General features: G+C 40.7%; 1 protein-coding gene across 2 annotated transcripts in view; it reads right to left on the minus strand.

The window, feature by feature from the left end:
* RPS6KC1 (ribosomal protein S6 kinase C1) overlaps nucleotides 1-20,436 on the minus strand; it is a 113,261-nt gene that overhangs the window by 28,348 nt on the left and 64,477 nt on the right. For both annotated transcript variants that reach the window (XM_032216424.1, XM_032216423.1), the window contains 4 exons: nucleotides 11,438-11,485; nucleotides 9,709-9,841; nucleotides 730-2,271; nucleotides 369-458 (listed from right to left, as the gene is read on the minus strand). In XM_032216424.1, coding sequence (XP_032072315.1) covers nucleotides 369-458; nucleotides 730-2,271; nucleotides 9,709-9,841; nucleotides 11,438-11,485 — 1,813 coding nt within the window. The remainder of the gene's footprint in view (nucleotides 1-368; nucleotides 459-729; nucleotides 2,272-9,708; nucleotides 9,842-11,437; nucleotides 11,486-20,436) is intronic.

The raw sequence follows: 20,436 nt of genomic DNA on the forward strand, positions 1-20,436 counted from the left end.
AGGTGCTTTGGAGAATAGATTGACTCCCTCTTCATGCTACTCCTAGTCCTTCTTTTCATTAAAGTAGACATACCCAATTCCTGCAACTGTTTTTCATGTGTTTAGAATATCATATTCCAAAATAGCAAGCAAGCATGCATGCATGCATGCATACATACATACATACATACACACACACACACACACACACACACACACACACACACTGCATATATATATATAAATAAATAAAATAAAGGTGTTAGTAGATGCTGAATAGTTTATATTCCCAAGAACAGAGAACGGATAGAATGGGATGAAAGTTCCGTGAGAAAATGAAAGCTGCTAATCTGTTTTCCAAGTGAAACATTTGAGGTGATTGCTCTAACCTGGGGCACAGTACATTCTCTCTATGGCATCGTTGTCACAGGAATCTTCAACCTCACTCCACCTGCTAAAATACGTTAGCTGAATGTGTCCTAAAAACAAAACGACAGGAGAAATCAAAACATTTTTCCCTTCCATTTTATGCAGAAGTGAACTGTAATTACTCCTTTTGTAGCTAAAAACAGTATCATTAAGAATAATGGCATCATTAAGTACTAGAAGCTATTACTGGGGGTGAATTTGCTGCACTGATAATGAAGCTCTAGACAGGAAATGAAGATACTAATTACAAGATAAAACGCCTTCTCAGTTAATTGGGAGCAACAGCGAATAAAAAGAAATGCATTTGCAAAAGTTCCTGACCTCGATCATTCAATAAGATGTTGTTTGGGTTCAAATCACGGCACACAATTCCTTCTCGATGCAAAGAATCAAGGGCTACCACCATTTCAGCTGCCCATCTTTGAACACAGCCTTCAGGGAGGTAAAATCTGGAGGTTAGTGCTAATCTCTCATCCAAGTCCTGGAAAAAATAATGTATTTCATTCTCTCCTCTGCTCCTCACATCCAACTTTTCGCTTTCTGCTTTGCGTGACAAAGAGGGGGCTGTTCCCTCTTTACAGTTTTCTTCAGGGTGATCAGAAAACAGCAACACAGCTTCACTGTCCACGTCTAAGCTGTCTTCCATGACAACCACTTGTGCACTGGCAACCATGGCATTGTCCTTTATGCTGAAGATATCTAATGATGACGATGTTGCTTCTCCGAGTTCTTGAAAGGCCACCCTGTCCCCAAAACCAACTGAGTCACTAGCAGTTGTAGGGAATGTCCTAGCTGTTTCCTGATTGTCTTTGCATAGTCCTTGTGATTTTTCTTCCTTCAGATGCTCTATCTTTTGCTCAAGCACTCTGCTTTGTTCTGCACTGTTATTCAATTGCAAGACATCGGGGGCTTCCAAAAGTTTGCTTTCCAAAATGTCTCCATTCTGTTCCACCAGTTTTGTTGGTCTGTCCACTGGAACTTCTTTCATTTGCTCCATAATGCCTGGCAGGTTGACCAAAAGGTCAGGTCTTCCTTCATCGATACTACCAACCTCATCAAAGGCTATGTCCTTAAATGATATCACAGGCACAGAGTCATTAGAACCCCTGCTGATAGTATCATGAGATGCAAAGCCTAATTTGTTTTCAATGACTTCAAGGCTCTCGTCCTGATTTAAGGTAGGAAAAAATGGCTTGAAAGATTCTGATTTTAAGTTATGAAGTTTATCTCCAAAATCAAGACCCAGAAGTTCACTGGTGCTATCTTTGCTATCAATTCTGAAAAGTTCCATGGGGCTGTTCTTGGATTTGTTTAATGATTCTGATATCATAGTAGGATTGGCAGTTTCTGGATCCACATCGTCAGCAAACTCTTTTATTTCCTGACATGTGAATGCAGATTCCAGGTTCCCAGTAGCAACTTCACCTTCAGCTTGGAGGCCTCTTTGCTCTTTGGTAATGAGAACATTATCATCTGGTTTCAGGAGAGATTCCTCATCTAATGAACCAGGGTCAATTTTTTCTTGACTATATTCGTTGCATAATGTTAGATAACTTGTGGTACATTCCTCTTCTGAACTAGACCCGGAATCAATCCACTTAGGAGAACTTTCCTGATCTTCTTCTTGGTTACTACTACCGTCTTGAGAACTTGGAGTAAGACTGGTCTGTAGTGGTAAAACCTTTAATACATTGTCCCCATTACTTCTTCTGGAGCCAAGGCTACTGCTGATGTCCTGAGGACTAGGACTTGCCTGATGCAAATGTATTTTGGTACAGCTGGATTTTCTGGATTTAGGGGCTTCAAAGCTTTCTTCAGGACTCCTGTTCAAGAATTTACTAATGTAAGACCAAAGTTTGCCTCCTGTAAGAAAAAACAAAGTAACCAAAGTTAATTGTATTTCATTAATGCCTAACTATGGCAGATGGTGAAAATATATGTAAGTATTAACATTAGTAGAAGGTGCTATCCACTCTTATCTTCTAACAGAATACAATTAGGTGCTAGCATTACAATAGCACTGATCAGATATTTCTGCATTTTTAGACCATCCATCCAACAGCAGAATGATATTTAAACATTCCAAATGATTTGCAATGAAAGTAACAAAAGAACCTGGGGGGCGGGGGGGGGTAGTCATGAAATTATACAAACTATGCATTTTACATCTACCAAGTTGAAAAGTGTTCAGAATGCCCAAATCGAGATCTGAAAATCAACGTTGAAAGATTATAGCATAATCTAGCCATGGTGGTTCCAGTGGTTATCATTTGGCCATTCCAAAAAGGCTTGGGCAGCACTTAGAAAATCTGTGCATCTAACATATATTATGTAGTTACAACCCCCTAAGTTGTTAAGAAGAACTCAACAAATATAAAGGCCAACATCTGCTAAAGAATAGGCAGCTCTTATTTCACATTCTTGTTTATATAGTAATGACACAGTAATAGAAAATCAAGAAGTAAAATAATCTGAGATTTTGGAATAAAAAAAAAAACAATAACACCACATAACACCCCAGACTTAACAACTATTGATAAGACAAAAAGGTCTGGATAGTGGATGTGGCAGTACCTGGAGGCAGCCCAGTAGAAGAGCGGAAAAATGAAGAAAATCACAAAATATAAACCCTGCAAATAGACATAGAATGACTATGGCAAAAAAGTAAAGATAGTGCCAATAGTAATAGATGCCTTGGGTGCAATCTCAAAACAACTGGAATATTACTTGAACTTCATCAGCATTGACAAAATTACCATCAGTCAATTGCAAAAGGCAGCTTTACTTGGAACAGCTTACATCCTGCAGTGATACCTTTAACACCTTCAGACAACATCTGCCTATCCCAGGTTCTTGGAAAGGACTGGATAGGTAGATAAAAATGCCAAATCCAGTCTGAATATCTGGCTGACTGTGCAATAAACCATAATAATAGTTTTGTGGGGAGCTTGCTGCTTTTTTCCCCTCTCTACCACCCCCCCCCCAGTTATAAAAAGAAAAATAATCCTCCATTGGGATACCAGTTTCAATCCCCTCATCTCTGTATCACATTCACATATATGCTCCATGGCAGGAAGGACATCCATAGCCAATAAAGATCACTAAATATAGTTTATCAATCACATTGCTGCAAATACCTGTCAATATCTTGAGGCCATAGGTCAGCTGACTATCACCTCAATTTAGATCTACCATATATTTTAAGTAAACTATGAGCTTTAAGTGGAACTCAAAATGGAAGCCAATGGGAGCTTTGTGTGTTGCTAATAAATTATTGAAATTTAAAATGTGACATTTATTTAAATGTATTGGCCACCCAACTCTAATGCATTCTGGATAGCATAAAAAACATTTTAAACCCCATAGAAATGGCTAAAAGCATTAAACTAGACACAAACTCCATTTCATCTGAACTTCTTTCAGCTCACAGATGCGGACATACATATTTATCAAATAGATTTTAAGCAGCTAAGACATAAGAAGGGCTAACTGGATAAGACATAAAATTTGGACTGTGCTTTTACATACAGAATGAGCCTTAAATGGTAGTGGTTTTATTTAAAACCAAGCTCTTCTGGAATTCTTATGGTACAATAATAAAAAAGCTTTAACACCGCCTAATTGTCATGTAGCTCAGTATTATCTATTACAGCTGGCTATGGTTCGCTAGCTTTTCAAAACAGATTTTTCTTATTACCTAATAGTTTTTACTAGAAATGTTAAAGCTTTTCATTGGAAATGCTAGGGCTTAAAGCTAGGACCATCAGAATGTAAAATGTGTTTACAATTCAGCTATGAGACTTACACCAATAGATAACAAAGTTCTACCTGCAGTTACATCTGTTTTTATACAGCTGTTGTTTATTCTGGCCTTTTGTTTCCATACTCCCATTTTTAAAATAGCAATTTTTTTTACTGTCCCACCCAACCTAAAATTAGGTTTTAAGTCCCTGGGGGTAAGGGAACTATGTTTAGTTCCACAAAGTGATTGTGCTTGATAAATTATTATAAATGTATTTCTACTGAGAATCACTTTGGTGTAGTGGTTAAGGTAACAGGCTAGAAACCATAATATCATGTATTCTAATCCCACCTTAGGCGTGAGGTCATCTCAGTGATCTTGGGCCAGTCTCTCTCTCTCTTTCTGTCTCAGCACCAGAAAGGAGGCTATAGCAAACCACTTTTTAAAATGCTGCCAGGAAAACTGCAGGAACTAGACCAGGCAATTGCCAGGAGTAAACGCTGACTAGAAAGCACAAATAGGTCAGTGGAGTGTCCCAGATTCCGTTCCAACGGTACAGTTGGAACGGCCCCGGTGTCACCCACATGCATGCGCACAGCACGCGCATGCGTTGTAGCATCAAATGACACTTCCGCAAGCCTCTGCGATACTCCAGCTGTTCAGCGGAGCGTTGCGCAAGCACTGTACGTGTCATGCACATGCACAGAAGCACCAAAGGCTTAAAGCACAGGTAAGGAGTACAGTCATTTTTTTTAGTCATTTATTTGACATTTATAGGCCGCCCTTTTCCCTGAGGGGACTCAGGGCGGCTTACAATTAATGGGAAGGGAGTGCAAGACAAAACACAAGAAAAAAAATGTGAATAAAAAAATAAACCAGTAAAACACAACATTCATTCAGCATTCGGGTGGGGCGAGGTTAGGGTCTTATCCCCAGGCCTGACGGGATAGCCAGATCTTGAGGGCTGTGCGGAAGGTCTGGACGGTGGTACAGAACAATACCCGGTGCTCCGGGCAGGATCCGGTGTGCCTGTACCAGGCGTACCACCTGCAACCCACCACTGAAATATATATATATGTACTGCCTATGTATATGTGTATAAAGAAATAGACCGTCTTCTATTTCTAAGCTCCAAGTTTGAGATGCTTTCTGAAGCCTGCCATTATTTTATCAGCATCCTCTAAAGTTTGAGAAGGTGTTCATACAACTATTTGCAAACATTAACATTGTAACTCCGGCCTGTCAAAGTGGTGGCCTGTGGGCCCAATAGGTCACGTGCAGGCCATGCCCACCCCAGCTCTGCAAAGGCAAAAAATATCACGATACGTCATGATCAGCTTGTGACGTAATCAAGTTTGACACCCGTGTTTAACTAAAAGAAACATTCACTGGTATATGGTACATAGCTTGATATAAACCAGGAGTCCCCAATTCCCAGTCCACTGCTGGCCCATGGTTTGTTGGGAACCAGGGCATGCAAGCAGCAGGCAAGTGCATGAGATCACAAAGTTGCATTTGTGTAAGCAGCACATGCACGAAACAATTGCCCCACTGCCCCTCTGCCGCCACCACCAGTCCACAGAGCTGGAAAAGTTGGGGACCGCTGATGTAAACCAAGAATAATCCTTTGAATAATCATCAAAATTCAAGTATTCTTTCATGTATGTATGCACAGAATAGCAATAAAATGCAAATATGCAAAGAAATGTTTTTTCATCATTGTACATATTGAAAGGGGGAATCAACAATGCTATTCTTTTTTTTCCCCCAAATGTCCAATTTAGGTCACAGAAGAGCAATATTTCCATCTGGGTATATCATTAGGTCTTTATAAATGACACACTAATAATCTTTTTCATCTTATACTGCTGTAGCTAAGACTGAGTAAATGCATTAGCCAATGTATCTGATTATTGGCCATCCATTACCATGTAAAATTACCCATATTTAGAGAGGGGGAAATCAATTGATTCAAAGAAGTTTCCATAAGTCTTACCTTTCAAATATTTGTATTCTTTTACAATAAAATTTCTAACAAGAATCATTTTGAGGCATGCTTCTTTTCATGAGGTTCTCAGCTTCCTTTATTTAATTTTAACATCACAACTCATCTGTGAAGATTACGAATTTGATTTCTATTTACAAATGAAAAACTGAGACTGACACTTCTTGGCATGTTCATCCTCCAAACCCTGGATCTTAATCTAATATTGTTTGTCGACATACATGAGGTCTCAGGTATGCAAAGCATGGGATATTCCAACCCGTGAGTAAGACAGGTGGGTGGGTGGGCAACTAATTGCTAGATTTGAGCTTCAGTCAAACTGCCATCATGATGGGCAGGGCCAAGGGGTAGGGATGTGACATTCTGGGAAACAACAGCAGCCTATCAGCAGTTTCCCAGCTGGTGGCCTTTTGCCTATAGATCAGCCAGTTGCATCCACAGAGATGGGGGAGGATCTGGCTTTCTATAAAATGTTTGGCAACACCTGATCTAAAGTATTCGCTGTCCCTCCCACATTATGTCATCTTCAACTTTCTAAGCATCCCAACCAGAAGTGGATTCCTATGGGTTTGGACCGATTTGGCTGAACCGGTAGTGATATGGCAGCCTGGGTCGCTGGAACCAGCAGCGGCCCAGGCCTGCCACACACCCCTAACCAGTTCTCCTATGGGGCCACCATCTTGATTTTCGGTTCTGCACATGCGCAGAACAATTATAATTGCACAAATTTAATTTTATTTCTTGTTTTAACATTTTGTGCATGCACAGACTTATTTTGTGCAAATGCGCAGACCTATTTTGTGCAAATGTGCACATGCCCAGAGCTTGTATCTGGTGTGCACATGCGTGAGGCAAGCACACACGAGCAAAACTTTTGCACGCACTGAACCGGCAGTAATGCCGGGAGCAACCCACCCCTGAACCCAATTTTTTCATTCAAATTATTGATAAAAACATGGAATGGCCCAGGGTCATATGTCCAACATGATGCATAAAGAGAAAATTGACTGACACACAGAGCGTGTGATGTAACATTTGGCACGCCAAACACATTTAGCCAAATTATGATGGAAGTAAACCATTGCTTCAACAATTTTGGGGTTGGGAAAGTGGGCAAACCTTTGTGGACATTGTATGGTTATAAGAATAGGGGAATGACAAAGCACTTTTTAATGGCTGCAAGGAAATTTGAGGTTAGTACTATTGGTGGCAGCTTTTTGATAGAACAGCTGTGTGAAGCCTATGTGGAGGTTTAACATACTTGCTGTACTATTTATGTTTAAATGGCCTTGCTGCCAAGTTTTAGTGACATAATCTGGGGTGCCTTCTGGGAACCACAGAAAAGAAGTTGGGCTACCTTTCTTGACTCAGAATTTGACTCAGAATTTCAATACTAAAGAATTATAGCATTGACAAAATTAGAATAGGGAATAGTTCTCTGTTTCCTGCTCTTAGGGCAACATATGATCATTAAGGCTCAGGGAGGAGGGCTACCAAACATTGCTACTATAGAATTAGTGTTCATTAACAGGAAACATCATCATTTCGAAGTTTCTTGTGTGCTTTCCAGATGAATATGAATTCCAACACATTTATGCTGAAAAAGATTTGACACTTCCCAGCAGCCACTCAAGTTTAAATTTGATCTCCATCAAAATCTTCTTTCATGTCCCTCAAGACTCTCTTTGAAGCATCTGTTTTTACCATTTCTGGCACTGATGCCACTAAGTAGTAGTGAAGCTTCAACATGTCTTGCCAAGTGCTTTGTGACAAAACTAACAGATGCTTTATGAATGTTCTCACCTTTAACAAACCATTTACTACATTGTAATGTGGCGGAGGCTTGTACTGGATTCAGTGCTAATGCTTGGGAAAAAAGAGGAAAACTTTTCATTACTGATCCTTATTTTCAATGGAGGCATTAACTTTTTAGATCCTATAAATCCTACTTAATATTTAGATTAAACAGATACTTTCAGCAATTGTGGAAAGACTGAGGGATGGGTGAAAGTAGAAGGAATTAATCTACAGTTGTTTGACATGTAATTGGAGTTTCTCCATCTCCTACCCATATACAATTTTTTCCAGATGGTAATTCTGTGTGGAGGTAAAGCTCACCATGGTAAGTTGGCACCTTAAAATTTTAATTATTGGCTTTAGTTACAGTGACCTAAGTAACATCACTTTACTGGCATGCTAGTGCCAAAGAACAGGCAAGTTCCAATGCCCATCCTAATTGGGTCACTATGAATTTTAAACAAATTCATTTAAAAAAAAAAAAGACAACAGGAAGCAACAGCCTCTCAAAAATTTCTGAGGTGAAATTCTGAGAATCTGCCACTAACTCACCACTGTATTTACATTAGATGGCTACTGAGCGAGTCAACTGTATCATGTAAACATAGTTCCCAAAATTAGAAATAGCACTAGAGATCACTCCAGAAGCTATTACTAGCCAAAACTAGGATTCATTCCATTCATGGTGATTTTTTTAACATGTGACTGTACACAGGCAAAGGAGTTGTGGTTTTTTTGCCTGTAGGTAAATCATGTTTATATGACCCAGGCCAAGGAATTTGTCTCAATATTCCCACTGAGCCCAAATAGGTAAATTATTCTTACAAAAAAAGTATTGTTTTGTTAAAAAAAGTAAAATAGCAGCCTCCGCTGGGAGGCATCGAAAAGCAATTGGCGAAATGAATATGCTTCTCTCTTCAATTCATATTGTTTACTTCAGGGTAAGCAAGGCCCTGTTGGAGCATTTCTCACCTTTTCTTGAGAAACGAGTTAACTAAACTGGTTAACTAAAATCTGATTTGGCTAGTCTAAAACTCCACAATCGAAGTTCCACCTGTTTGAACATGCTTGCCATGTAGATGTGTGACCCATAGGTCTCCCTGAAGAAAACAGTTCCTTAGTGGACCATTCCTGCCCCTCATGTACAAACTGGATCTAAAGATTTAGCAATATGCATTCACAGATTCCAGTGGAGTTTCTGCCTGACACATACAGAAGCCATACAAATATCCTTTATCCATCTGGATCAGGACGGCTGCAGCCAGATAGGCTCCTTTTTAAAGACAATTTCACTTGTTCACTTGTTATCGCTTGTTATCACTTGTTCTAGGAGCATCATATGGAACAATGATTTGAAGCAGAAAGGATTTGCAAACAGAATAAACAGACCAGCCTATCAGTGCATGGGATAAATATTTACCTCACTGTTTTATTCAAAAGGCACCTTAAGGAAGTGTTTGGCCTGTGTAATCTAAAAGCTTTAGATCCAAGGCAGCTGCTTTACTGAACAGTGGAGCCACAAGAACTTTAATAGGATGTAAACTATAAAAAGGAATAATGTAGCATAACAAAGAGCATGTTGGCCTCAACACCCTTTGCCACAGTGTTCAAGACAATCCCCAAAATTTTGATTCAGGAGATGGGCTTCTAACATCTGCATAGCATCACCTGAAGAAGCTGAGGCTTTCTTTCTCCCCCTCCCATCTCCCCTGCCTCCCCTCCCCTTCCCACAGCTCATCTGAATCCACAGACCAACCTTCTGCGTGATGCAGCACAAGGAAGACCGATTCCTCTGAGATGATGTACTTGTGCAGAGCCACCATGTTGGGTACACTGCGGGGGATGATGGTCTTTCTCTTCCTGCTGCACTCGCTACTTTTTCTTAGACCCTGACAGAGAACAGAAAGGTCAGTTGTACCCTCAGTTGCCTTTGGAGCATGCTGTGCTCTGTGCTTATCAACCAAACTAATCTATCCAAGTTACTCCAGGCTTCAGAGAAACCACTCATCTGCTGTTCTGTGCCCCTCAGTCCCCTGAGGCCCTGCTGATGGCATCTGGCGCACATCCAGAGAACAGAAGATGGCACAAAGCTGCCATTAAAATCAATTACATGGGTCAATGTTTTCATTAGAATCTCTCACAAACCAAGTCATCAGAATGACACTCAGTTATTTCTCTACGACCTTTTTCCCCCAGATATCTCTTGGGGGGGAGGGGCAGGGAGGGCAGGGGCTGTGCTTTAAGGATGAAAGCAAACCGCTAAATCCATTCACATTCCAAAGGCCGTCTTGCCCCACCTTCCATTTGATGGACTCGAGTGTGCATACATTTCCATTGGGTCGAAGGGAAGATAGACTGGTAATGTGGTTTTGTTTCCTGAAGGTGTTATAGATTTTTAAAGATGGCACACATTAAAAAAAAAACCTTATTAAAAAAAAAAAGCACTGCGGATAAATAAAGTGTGGGTGAATTACCGAAGATGACAATTAGTTTTCACATGACCTCCAGCTATTGCTGGGGGGGGGGGGGAACCCAGCCCTAATTCTCTTCGTCTCTTGGCAATGTCAAGAGGAGGAATGTAATAAAACAAATGCAATAAAACAAAAATATGCATTACTACTATGCAAATGTTCCAGCTAACCTTCCGCTTTGTTTAGTGACCTAACCGTGCTCATTCAGCTTTATTATTTGATAATAGGAAATGGAGAAAGAGATGCGGGATTGCCATTCTCTCATCTCATACATTGTTTGTGGCTGGCCTTGTCATCTTCATGCCGCTTCCAAATTTGCAAATTAAACAAAGGCTTCTTCAAGTGGGAAAGTATTAGATGAATAGGAATAGAAAACTCTAAAGCAGTAGAGGCTCCAATATATTGGCAAAGGCATCATGAAGGGTGGAAGCTTTGTGATATATCCTATAGATGGGGAGTGATCTCCCTGATATTGTAGTACCACAACTTGTAGCAATCTCAACCAACACGGCCAACAATGAGGAATTCTAAGAAAGCAAAGTAAGGTGGGCTGGGGAAACAAAGGAAAACAACAGCTATGTATAAAGCCCCATAAATGAGTACAGTAATGGGCCCTGAATTATCTCCTCTCCCATTCATTGTAATCATGAATCATTGCAAACTAAGCACTACAAGTGCTGGGAGAGAGTGAAGAATTACTTTAATGTCAATATTTACTACTTCCACTATTGAACTGACCTAGATATTTCAGTGAAGAAAATGTAAACTATGCCATGGGACACTGACTGTAACAACTCCCTTTCCTTTGATGGTCAAAGCAGAAATAAGTGTTGCCAATAGCAGAAATCATGTATTAGTTCTGTAGCCTGCCACTGAAGATTAACAAATAAAACACAAACTTCATAAACCTGACTGATGACATTCTGCATTCTGGATTTTGTGGACGGAAGTCTAAGCAGTGAGAAACAGGTCACCATTGGCAAAGTGAATGATTTAGGAAAAATAACAACTTACCTTCAATATATATGTCTGTTGCGTCCTAGTATCCATTACAAGCAAAACCTAAATGGAAGAAGTAATTGAAATTAATCCAATCTGTCAGAATTTTAAGTTATAGGTATTAATATTTCCTAATGATTAGAAATATAAGTCTCTAAAATGGACTTGACAGGAGGAATATGCATAACAATTAATTTCTTTTTTATAAGATATGATAGCTTAATCAATGAATCAGTTAGCCTGATTATTTAAAAGTAAATCAGTAATACTATCAATTAAAATCTATCTCTAATTAGCAGAAGCATATTTTAAGCAGTTAATTATTGTGAATGAAATACTTATAGGCATTAAAAATGGCAGGAGAAAAAGCATGGGCATCCTTGTAATCTCACGCAATAGAACATTTGCTATGTTATTTAAAAACAAAAGGATGACATGAAAATAACAGCGTTTTTTACTTTCAAAATTATTTTCACCTGCAAATGTATGCAGTTCCAAGAACAGTTCATTGACAAATCTTGTAAGCTTAGTCAATTTAGAAAAAACGCATGAAAGCCCTCAAAGTTTGCTATTGCTATTGCTATTCTTTGGACCCAGCTTACATACCGCACCAGAATTAAAGTTTTATGTATCATTCTGTAAGGCACAGCAAGCAGCCCTGAAGTTTCTTATACTACCCATCTCATGTAGAACTTTTAAATGTAAACAAGATGCAGTGAGAACTGTCAACTTACTTACCTCTAGAACAGCTTGGATTAATATATGGCCAAAAGCTAACCATGCTTACTAGTCAAAATCCTGTCCCCAGTGCCTGGAGTCTAATGGAGTCTGGCGGAGGTGGAATGGTCTTAAATTCATTCTTAAAAAGACAATGAGCAAGTGGCAACCTCTAAGGTTCTTTGCACAGATATATCTGGTGCATTTATGCTCATTTATCATTTGGGAAGACCTATTCATGGTCAATCATACTTTAGAGACCTCTCACTTGAGCTACTACATGCAATATGCTCTACATGGGGCTTCCCTTTAAAACCATGCGGAAGCTTTAATTCATGGGTGTCCAACCTTTCGGCTTGCCTGGGCTGCATTGAGTGAAGAGGAATTGTTTTGGGCTGTATATAAAGCATATATAATAAAGCTAATGCACTGCATATGAATCACACAATAGTGTTAAACATTTACAATCTTGTGGGGCTGCTGTCCAGGGCCGCATGCAGACCAAGGGGCAATGGGATGCACACACCTCTTTAAATTGTCCTGAATGCAATAAGCAAGTGCTTACATGGGTATATCTCATTTCATCCACCTGATACCTTTACTGCATGAGTTGTACTAGTTACTAGTACAGCTGGTACTAGTTACTAGTACAGCTGGTACTAGTTACTAGTACAGCTGGTACTAGTTACTAGTACAGCTGGTACTAGTTACTAGTTCAGCTGGTACTAGTTGGGTTTCAGATGTAATTCAGTGTGTTGATGGCCTCCTAGAGCAGTATTTTTCAACTTTGGCAACTTTCAGATGTGTGAACTTCACTCCAAGAATTTGTGACTGGGAATTCTGCAAGTTGAGATCCATGTATCTGAAAGTTGCTAAAGTTGAGAAATGATGTCCTAAAGAATTCCTCCTATCTTGGGGCCTAGACACTAGCAGGACTATGACTGCCTCTGCCTGTCCACTGAAATCTGCCAGGATCACCAATCTCCAATCACATGAGCAAAGCAATGCCATCTTGCAGGACTTTGGAAACGGGCTTTCCTTGAAGCTATTGCTTGCCCTCTGGAACAACATTCCCCCCCCCCAAAGCCCTTATGATTCTGACCATGTGGACATTTAGGAAAGTTATTAAGATCTAGCTTTTATCAACAATCCCCATAAGAAGACGATTTGTAACCCTGCTGATGTGTATTGTTTGTATTATTGCTTCCCAATGTGGATGGTTTTTGTTTGCTATTTTAAACTGTTATTTTATCTTTACAAACCACCTAGTGTTTTTCTGGCAATTAAGCCAGCATTGTTTTTCTTTTTAGCATTTGCCCTGCTTAGTTGTAGGCTCCACTTTGCCTACTTCACACAGTGAAGCCACCAATGCACAATGCAAAAGGGTTTGTTCTGCAACTGCCTTGTATGTTATCTCCTGAAGGACATACTGTATAGCTTGAGAACAGTCTTAGCCCCGCATTTCTCCTCACACAGCAATTGTGTCATGCTTGGAACTGGGCTGCAGAAATAGCAGTTCTTACCTCAAACCAGCCCAGCCAACATAGGTATTTCTCATTTCTAATGTTCTGGTTTAATTTAACACACACTGGGATAATGATAAGTGATCGATACTGCTCCCACAACGTATTTTAATGGATCAATGACAAAGGTTGCTTATGTGTTGCTGCAACACCAAAAAGGGATATATTAACCCACACAACTGTAGAGATTCTCAGTCATCCAGGTCATGGTTGTCGCAGAGGTGCTTTTTCAGGAGGTAACTAGACTTTCTTGTTTTTCTTTGAAGATGTTTCGCTTCTCATCCAAGAAGCTTTATCCGCTCTGACTGGGTGATGACAGCTGGTCATTTGCATCCTTTTAGAGGCTTGTTCAAGCACTTGCAGGTTTATCTGTATCCTCGGGATCTTCAAAAACAAACAAGAAAGTCCAGTTGCCTCCTGAAAAAGCACCATTGGGACAGCGATGACCTGGATGCAGGGATGAGTTCTAGCCAGCGTTACTGCCAGTTTTCTCATGCACGCAATGTGCGGACGTGCACTGGATGCATGCTGTGCGCTCATGTGCAGTTCAATGGAAATTGTTCTGTGCATGTGCAGAACTCCAAAAAAAGATCGCAGCGGCAACCAGGGAACTGGTTCGGGGGCACGGCCAGCCTGGGTCAGTTTCAGTTTATTGGTCTTGTATGCCGCCCACTCCCGAAGGACCCCGGGCGGCTTACAATAAACAGGGGAAGGGGATAAATAGACAAAACAACAATTTAAAATACACAACATTCATAGTTACCGTGGGGCTGGATACTTCAACAGCCCTCCAGCCTGCCGGAGCAGCCAGGACTTAGTGGCTTTGCGGAAAGCCGGGAGAGTAGTAAGGGTCCGGATCTCCACAGGGAGCTCGTTCCAGAGGGCTGGAGCTGCAACAGAGAAGGCTCTCCCCCGGGGAGTCGCCAGCCGACATTGGCTGGCAGATGGGATCCGGAGAAGGCCTAGTCTGTGTGATCTGATTGGTCTATGGGAGGTAATTGGCAGGAGGCGGTCTCTCAGGTACCCAGGTCCGATGCCATGTAGGGCTTTATAAGTAACGACTAGCACCTTGAAGCGAGTCCGGAGACTAATGGGTAGCCAGTGCAGCTCACGGAGGATAGGTGTAACGTGGGTGTATCTGGGTGCACCCACAATCGCTCGTGCAGCTGCGTTCTGGACTAGCTGAAGTCTTCGAACACTCTTCAAGGGCAGCCCCATGTAGAGCGCGTTACAGTAATCCAGTCTTGAGGTCACAAGGGCGTGAGTGACTATCTGAAGGGCCTCCCGATCCAGGTAGGGTCGCAATAGGTGCACCAGGCGAACCTGGGCAAAGGTCCCCCTGGTCACAGCCAACAAATGGTGTTCTAAAGTCAGCTGCAGATCCAGGAGGACTCCCAAATTGCGAACTCCCTCTGAGGGGCGTATAATTTCACCCCCCAGCCTGAGAGATGGAATACTTGGCCAATCTTTGGGAGGGAACATCAATAGCCACTCGGTCTTGTCGGGATTGAGTGCAAGCTTGTTCATACCCATCCAGACCCTGACAGCCTCCAGGCACTGGCACATCACTTCTACCACTTCACTGAGTTGGCACGGGGCGGACAGATACAACTGCGTATCGTCCACATATTGATGGTATTTAATCCCATGTCGGCATATGATCTCACCCAGCGGCTTCATGTAGATGTTAAATAGGAGGGGGGACACAAGGATAGAGGGGTGACCCCTATCCCTGGCTCGCCAGAGATCATCGATCAGCGCAACCAAAGCAGTTTCCGTGCTGTAACCAGGCCTGAAACCCAACTGAAAGGAATCCAGATAATCCATTTCATCCAAGGACCGTCGGAGTTGAGAGGCCACCACTTTTTCAACAACCTTCCCTACAAAGGGCAGGTTGGAGACTGGATGATAGTTGCTCAAAATGGCTGGGTCCAGAGAAGGTTTCTTCAGGAGGGGTCTCACCACCGCATCCTTTAGGAGGAGCGGGAAAATTCCCTCCCGGAGAGAGGTGTTACCACGCTGCTCCAGGAAGTAAGGTAAAAGGTAAAGGTTCCCTTCGCATATATGTGCTTCCCGATTCTAGGAGGTGGTGCTCATCTCCATTTCAAAGATAAAGAGCCAGCCCTGTCCATGGTCATGTGATGATTAAATGCCGAAGGCTCACGGAACACTGTTACCTTCCCACCAAAGGTGGTTCCTATTTTTCTACCTGCATTTTTACATGTTTTCGAACTGCTAGGTTGGCAGAAGATGGGACAAGTAATGGGAGCTCACTCCATTATGTGGCACTAGGGATTCGAACCGCTGAACTGCTGACTTTTCTGATCGATAAGTTCAGCTTCTGAGCCACTGAGCGACCGCATCCCTTCAGGAAGGATAGTACTCCTAACAGGGGTTTCTGGTTTGATTACAATGTGTTGCCAGACCATTGCTAAGGAAATCTGACTATATCAGAGGTGAAGCATACTGTGGAATAGGACCAAAGAGTGATAAAATCTAACCTAGGCTTGTATTTTCTGGCTACCTGTAATATAAACTCATCTCAGGGGAAAAAAATTACAATAACTCTGAACATGAGTTTTTTAATTTGCAGGATGATAAAGGCTTATCTGATCTTAAATCCAATATATGTATATTGCGCATACACACATGTGCAGAATTGCACAACACGTGTGGCTACCCATATGTAGAATTAGGAAACATTTCCGTAATAATGCTGCCTATTATGAATATGAATTTACACATGCCGAAGGAAAAGAAGCATGTTTTAAACGTGTGTTTATGTCATAAATTGAGAAATTTTCATCAAGATAGTAAATGAAGACAACTTTAAAATTGACTAGGAACTGATAGGATAAATCATAAGAAGACAATTGAGAAGAAGACAAGTCCCTCTTTAGTCACAAGACATGGAGTGGATGACATGCCAAATTAAAATAGATAAAAATGGTTAAAAATGATGCATCAATTTTCCTAGGGACTTTGTCTTTTCAACCAAGTTTATTTGCAGCTAGCTAACATTCACATTGAGGTAGTAAATACAAGAACATATGTGATTTTTTTTTAATGTGCCCTTTGACTGTCAATTTTTCCCAAACAGGTGTTGGTTAAATGATTATAAATTGGCCCCTGGATACACCTCTTCAACTGAGCCGTACAGGACTGGAGATAATATAATTAGAGTAAAAACATCAGGCTGGTGAATGCTTTCCATCTGTTTGGCAATAATATTTAGTTAACAATAGTCTTTAAAAAGAAGCACCTTCAACTTCCCTTCTTAAAGTTATTTATAGAGCCATTCTTAACACCCCAGCACTCTTGCTAACAAGAGCTTTAGACACTTGGAAATTATTAGCCATACGGCTAATAGCATGAAGAAACGTCTGTACACAGCATCTGCAGCTCTCCAAATTTACACCAAGCAACCTCATTTTAGAGTCATTTCTTAATGAATGGGCTTACGACTCTGCATTAATATTATCATTGCATACACAAAAGATCATAAGGAGCCAAGCATTTAAACAAAACAAAAAAAAACCCAACACTGGGCTAATCGGTAGTGAAGCCATCAGCATAAAGGACAGAATAATCACTTCTTTAACCCTCAAGAGGGCTAGATCATTTATAGGGTAGAATACACAATTTAATAACACTGCTCATGGCTTTGCTCACCTTTCTAAAGACAAAAATCTAATTTGAACTAATTTGATATGACCGTCTTCCCAATCAAAAGCACCCAACACAGACTTTCATTTCAGGATAAAACAACGGCTATAGCCAAGCCATCATGAAATAATTACCTTTGATAAGCATATCATTATTGGGATGGTTACAATTAAAAGAAAGCTTCTTTTAATTCCACGTATTTGTTTATCTACATTTACCTACTATGCAGCTAAGCTTTAATTGAATATGTTATCTAAGCAGGAGTCAGTCACAAACAGATCATAAGCTATATCAGGGTACTTTTTCTTAGCTGCTTCAGAATCCCAGAGAATAACCTTGAGTGTAGTTCACACATCCTATTCTTGTCAAATGTGGAGTTACCATTTATGGTAGGTTTGCCAGCCTATGGTTTGATACAATTTCTCTGTGATGGTGGATGCCATAGATGCCTCTATAAAAAATAGGATGCCAATAGGATGCCCTTGTCAGAGACAGCAAATGAGAAAAAGTGAACTGAGTAGATTGCTCATCTTTTCCTTATTTCATTTTTTTAATGACTGAATACACTGTTTACCAAAGAAGTGTGGAAAGATATTGTTAGGTGCATTATTAGGTGTATTCACATATCCTGGTACAGTGGAGAACTTGTAGAGGAGCTGCAGTGGTGTAGTGGTCAGAGCACAGTACTGCAGGTTACTTCTGCTGATCACCGGCTGCCAGCAGTTTGGCAGATCGAATCTCACCAGGCTCAAGGCTGACTCAGCCCTCCATCCTTCCGAGCTGGGTAAAATGAGGACTCAGATTGTTGGGGGCAATATGTTGACTCTGTAAACCGCTTAGAGAGGACTATAAAGCACTATGAAGCAGTATATAAGTCTAAGTGCTAGTGCTAGCCCTTCTACCTCCCAAAAATAGTTTGCACTCTGAATTCCCATCCACCTAACCAGCACAACCAAAACAACTGTAGACTTACAGCATCTGGATTACAGAGATTCTTTACCTATTGTAGTGCTACATGTATCAAAATAATAAGGAGAGAGGAAGGTTCCCTACATCAGGGCAAACCATCTGTCCATCTGTTCTGTTAATGCCTACTCCTACTATCAGCAACTCTCCACAATGTTGGGCAAAAACCTTGTGCATCCTAAAATAACTGATTCTTTTAAATGAAGATGCTACAACTTATTTAAGATTTTTAAAATGCAAAGCAGATAACCCATAATTCATCTCTGATCCCTTTCTGCAGTTAGCCCCCACTGCAACACATATTTCTGAAGAAACCTTGATAACTACTACTTGTCCCTATCCTGAAGCAGATAACAATTTACTGGAAGGGCTAGAAAGGAAAACCCAACCCAATGCCATGCTCTTGCAGTGCTTTATTGCTATTATTATGTTACTGGGAATCATGCAACCAGACTGACTTGCAAATCAGCAAGAGCTAACTTTTGCTCAAACTGCTTAAAGTCAGTCAATGTTTTCCTGAGTTAACCAAGGGGATAAAACTTCAGATTACCAATTTCCTTAATAAATAAAGAATCAGGCAGTGCTCCTTAGGAGCCAGACTTGGCCCAGGTGGCTCCAGTTTCACCTAGCTTATTTTAAATAATATTATAGCCAAAGTAGTATCTGTCTACTATTTTTCAAAATAATGATGGCAAACGCCCTAGAAATGCATTAAAGACAAATATGCAGATCATGTTTTTTTAAACAACTAGAAAAACCACATCAGCCCCTTCAAAGGAGTCTTTGTGCTTTGACAGTACTTTCAGTCTCCAAGAGCAGTATTAAAGGTACAAAAATGTATGTAAATTAGGACAAATTGCTATATATGGAACAGAATGTATGATAGCACTGAGTAAGTTTAGAAGAAGGGAGGACTCCAAAAGATTAAGAATTCTTTAGTTTCTGGATTTCAAAAATTAAACATACTCTGATTCTAGTTCTATTGTGCAAAGATACATGCTGATAGAAAGCACAAATACATAGTAGTTTACGCCACAGTTATTCCCACTGAATTTAATGGGCTTGTTGTCAGCTAAGTATTACACAGATTGCAACCTTGTTTCCTACAAAGGGCTTATGTGGGGAGAGGTGAAGTCAACATTACTTTTATCCCACTTCACAAAATTACACATAAAATTCTGAGTGTTTTGATTGGGATCCAGCAGTTCAGTCTGCTATAAAGAAAAAAAAAGGGTTTATAAATAAATACATTGGAAAAAGAAAAAGAAAAAAACTAGGAGCAAAATGCTGGTAAATAATCACTCTTTAGCCTAAAGAAAATAGTTGATTTTAGATGCCTTTAAACACATAGACATTAGCAACTGTTTCAGTATGCTAATTTTTTAATTAAAAGATACTTCTGCAGCAAGAGCTCTTTCATATGCACTGCTGACTCTTCATCAAAAGCAAAGTTTCCAACTTAACACCCGCGTAGCTGGTGGCAGCCTGAAGGGTTACCATCTGCTGCCACCCCAAGTCATGGTGGCCACCTTCAGAACATATGCATCAAAGTGCCAAGATTAGAGGCCGAAGGAATATAGAAGTTGGCAGAAGGGAGCCGTGGGCCCAGAGGCAGGCAACAGGCAAGCCACCAGAAGCAAAGAATATGGCGAGCCATTAGTCACCTTATTCAACTCCTTGCCAAGGTCACAAGGACATAACTGGATGAATTAAGAGTCTAGACTAAAACCTTCCATCTCCACAGGTTGTTAAAGTAAATTGAGCTGGCCTACCAATTGGGAAAACTGCTTTACCACCACATCACACTACCCATGTTGTTTCCTTGGGGGTTTTTTTCCCCAGAAGATAACTTTTTCTGATTCCCCTTTCAAATTATGGAAAGGTTCTTTTTAGTTTTAAATAATCAGTTTTGCATTTGACCAGGAAGAACGGGGTCCTGGATAGGAAAGAAAAGTTGCTGCTTAAACAAGAGACCGGGGGGACGGGGATGGGCTCCGGGGGGGGGGGGAGATGCCACAACATTAGTGGCTTCTCTTTCTTTCCACAAGATTTGAGGAACTTGAAAAGTTTTGACTTGCATGGAAAAAACGGCAAACTGAATATTTGCCCCAATGATTACGGCAGAATGAAGAGCCAACAAAT

The sequence above is a fragment of the Thamnophis elegans genome, chromosome 4 (assembly GCF_009769535.1).
Source record: "Thamnophis elegans isolate rThaEle1 chromosome 4, rThaEle1.pri, whole genome shotgun sequence".
Taxonomy (NCBI): domain Eukaryota; kingdom Metazoa; phylum Chordata; class Lepidosauria; order Squamata; family Colubridae; genus Thamnophis; species Thamnophis elegans.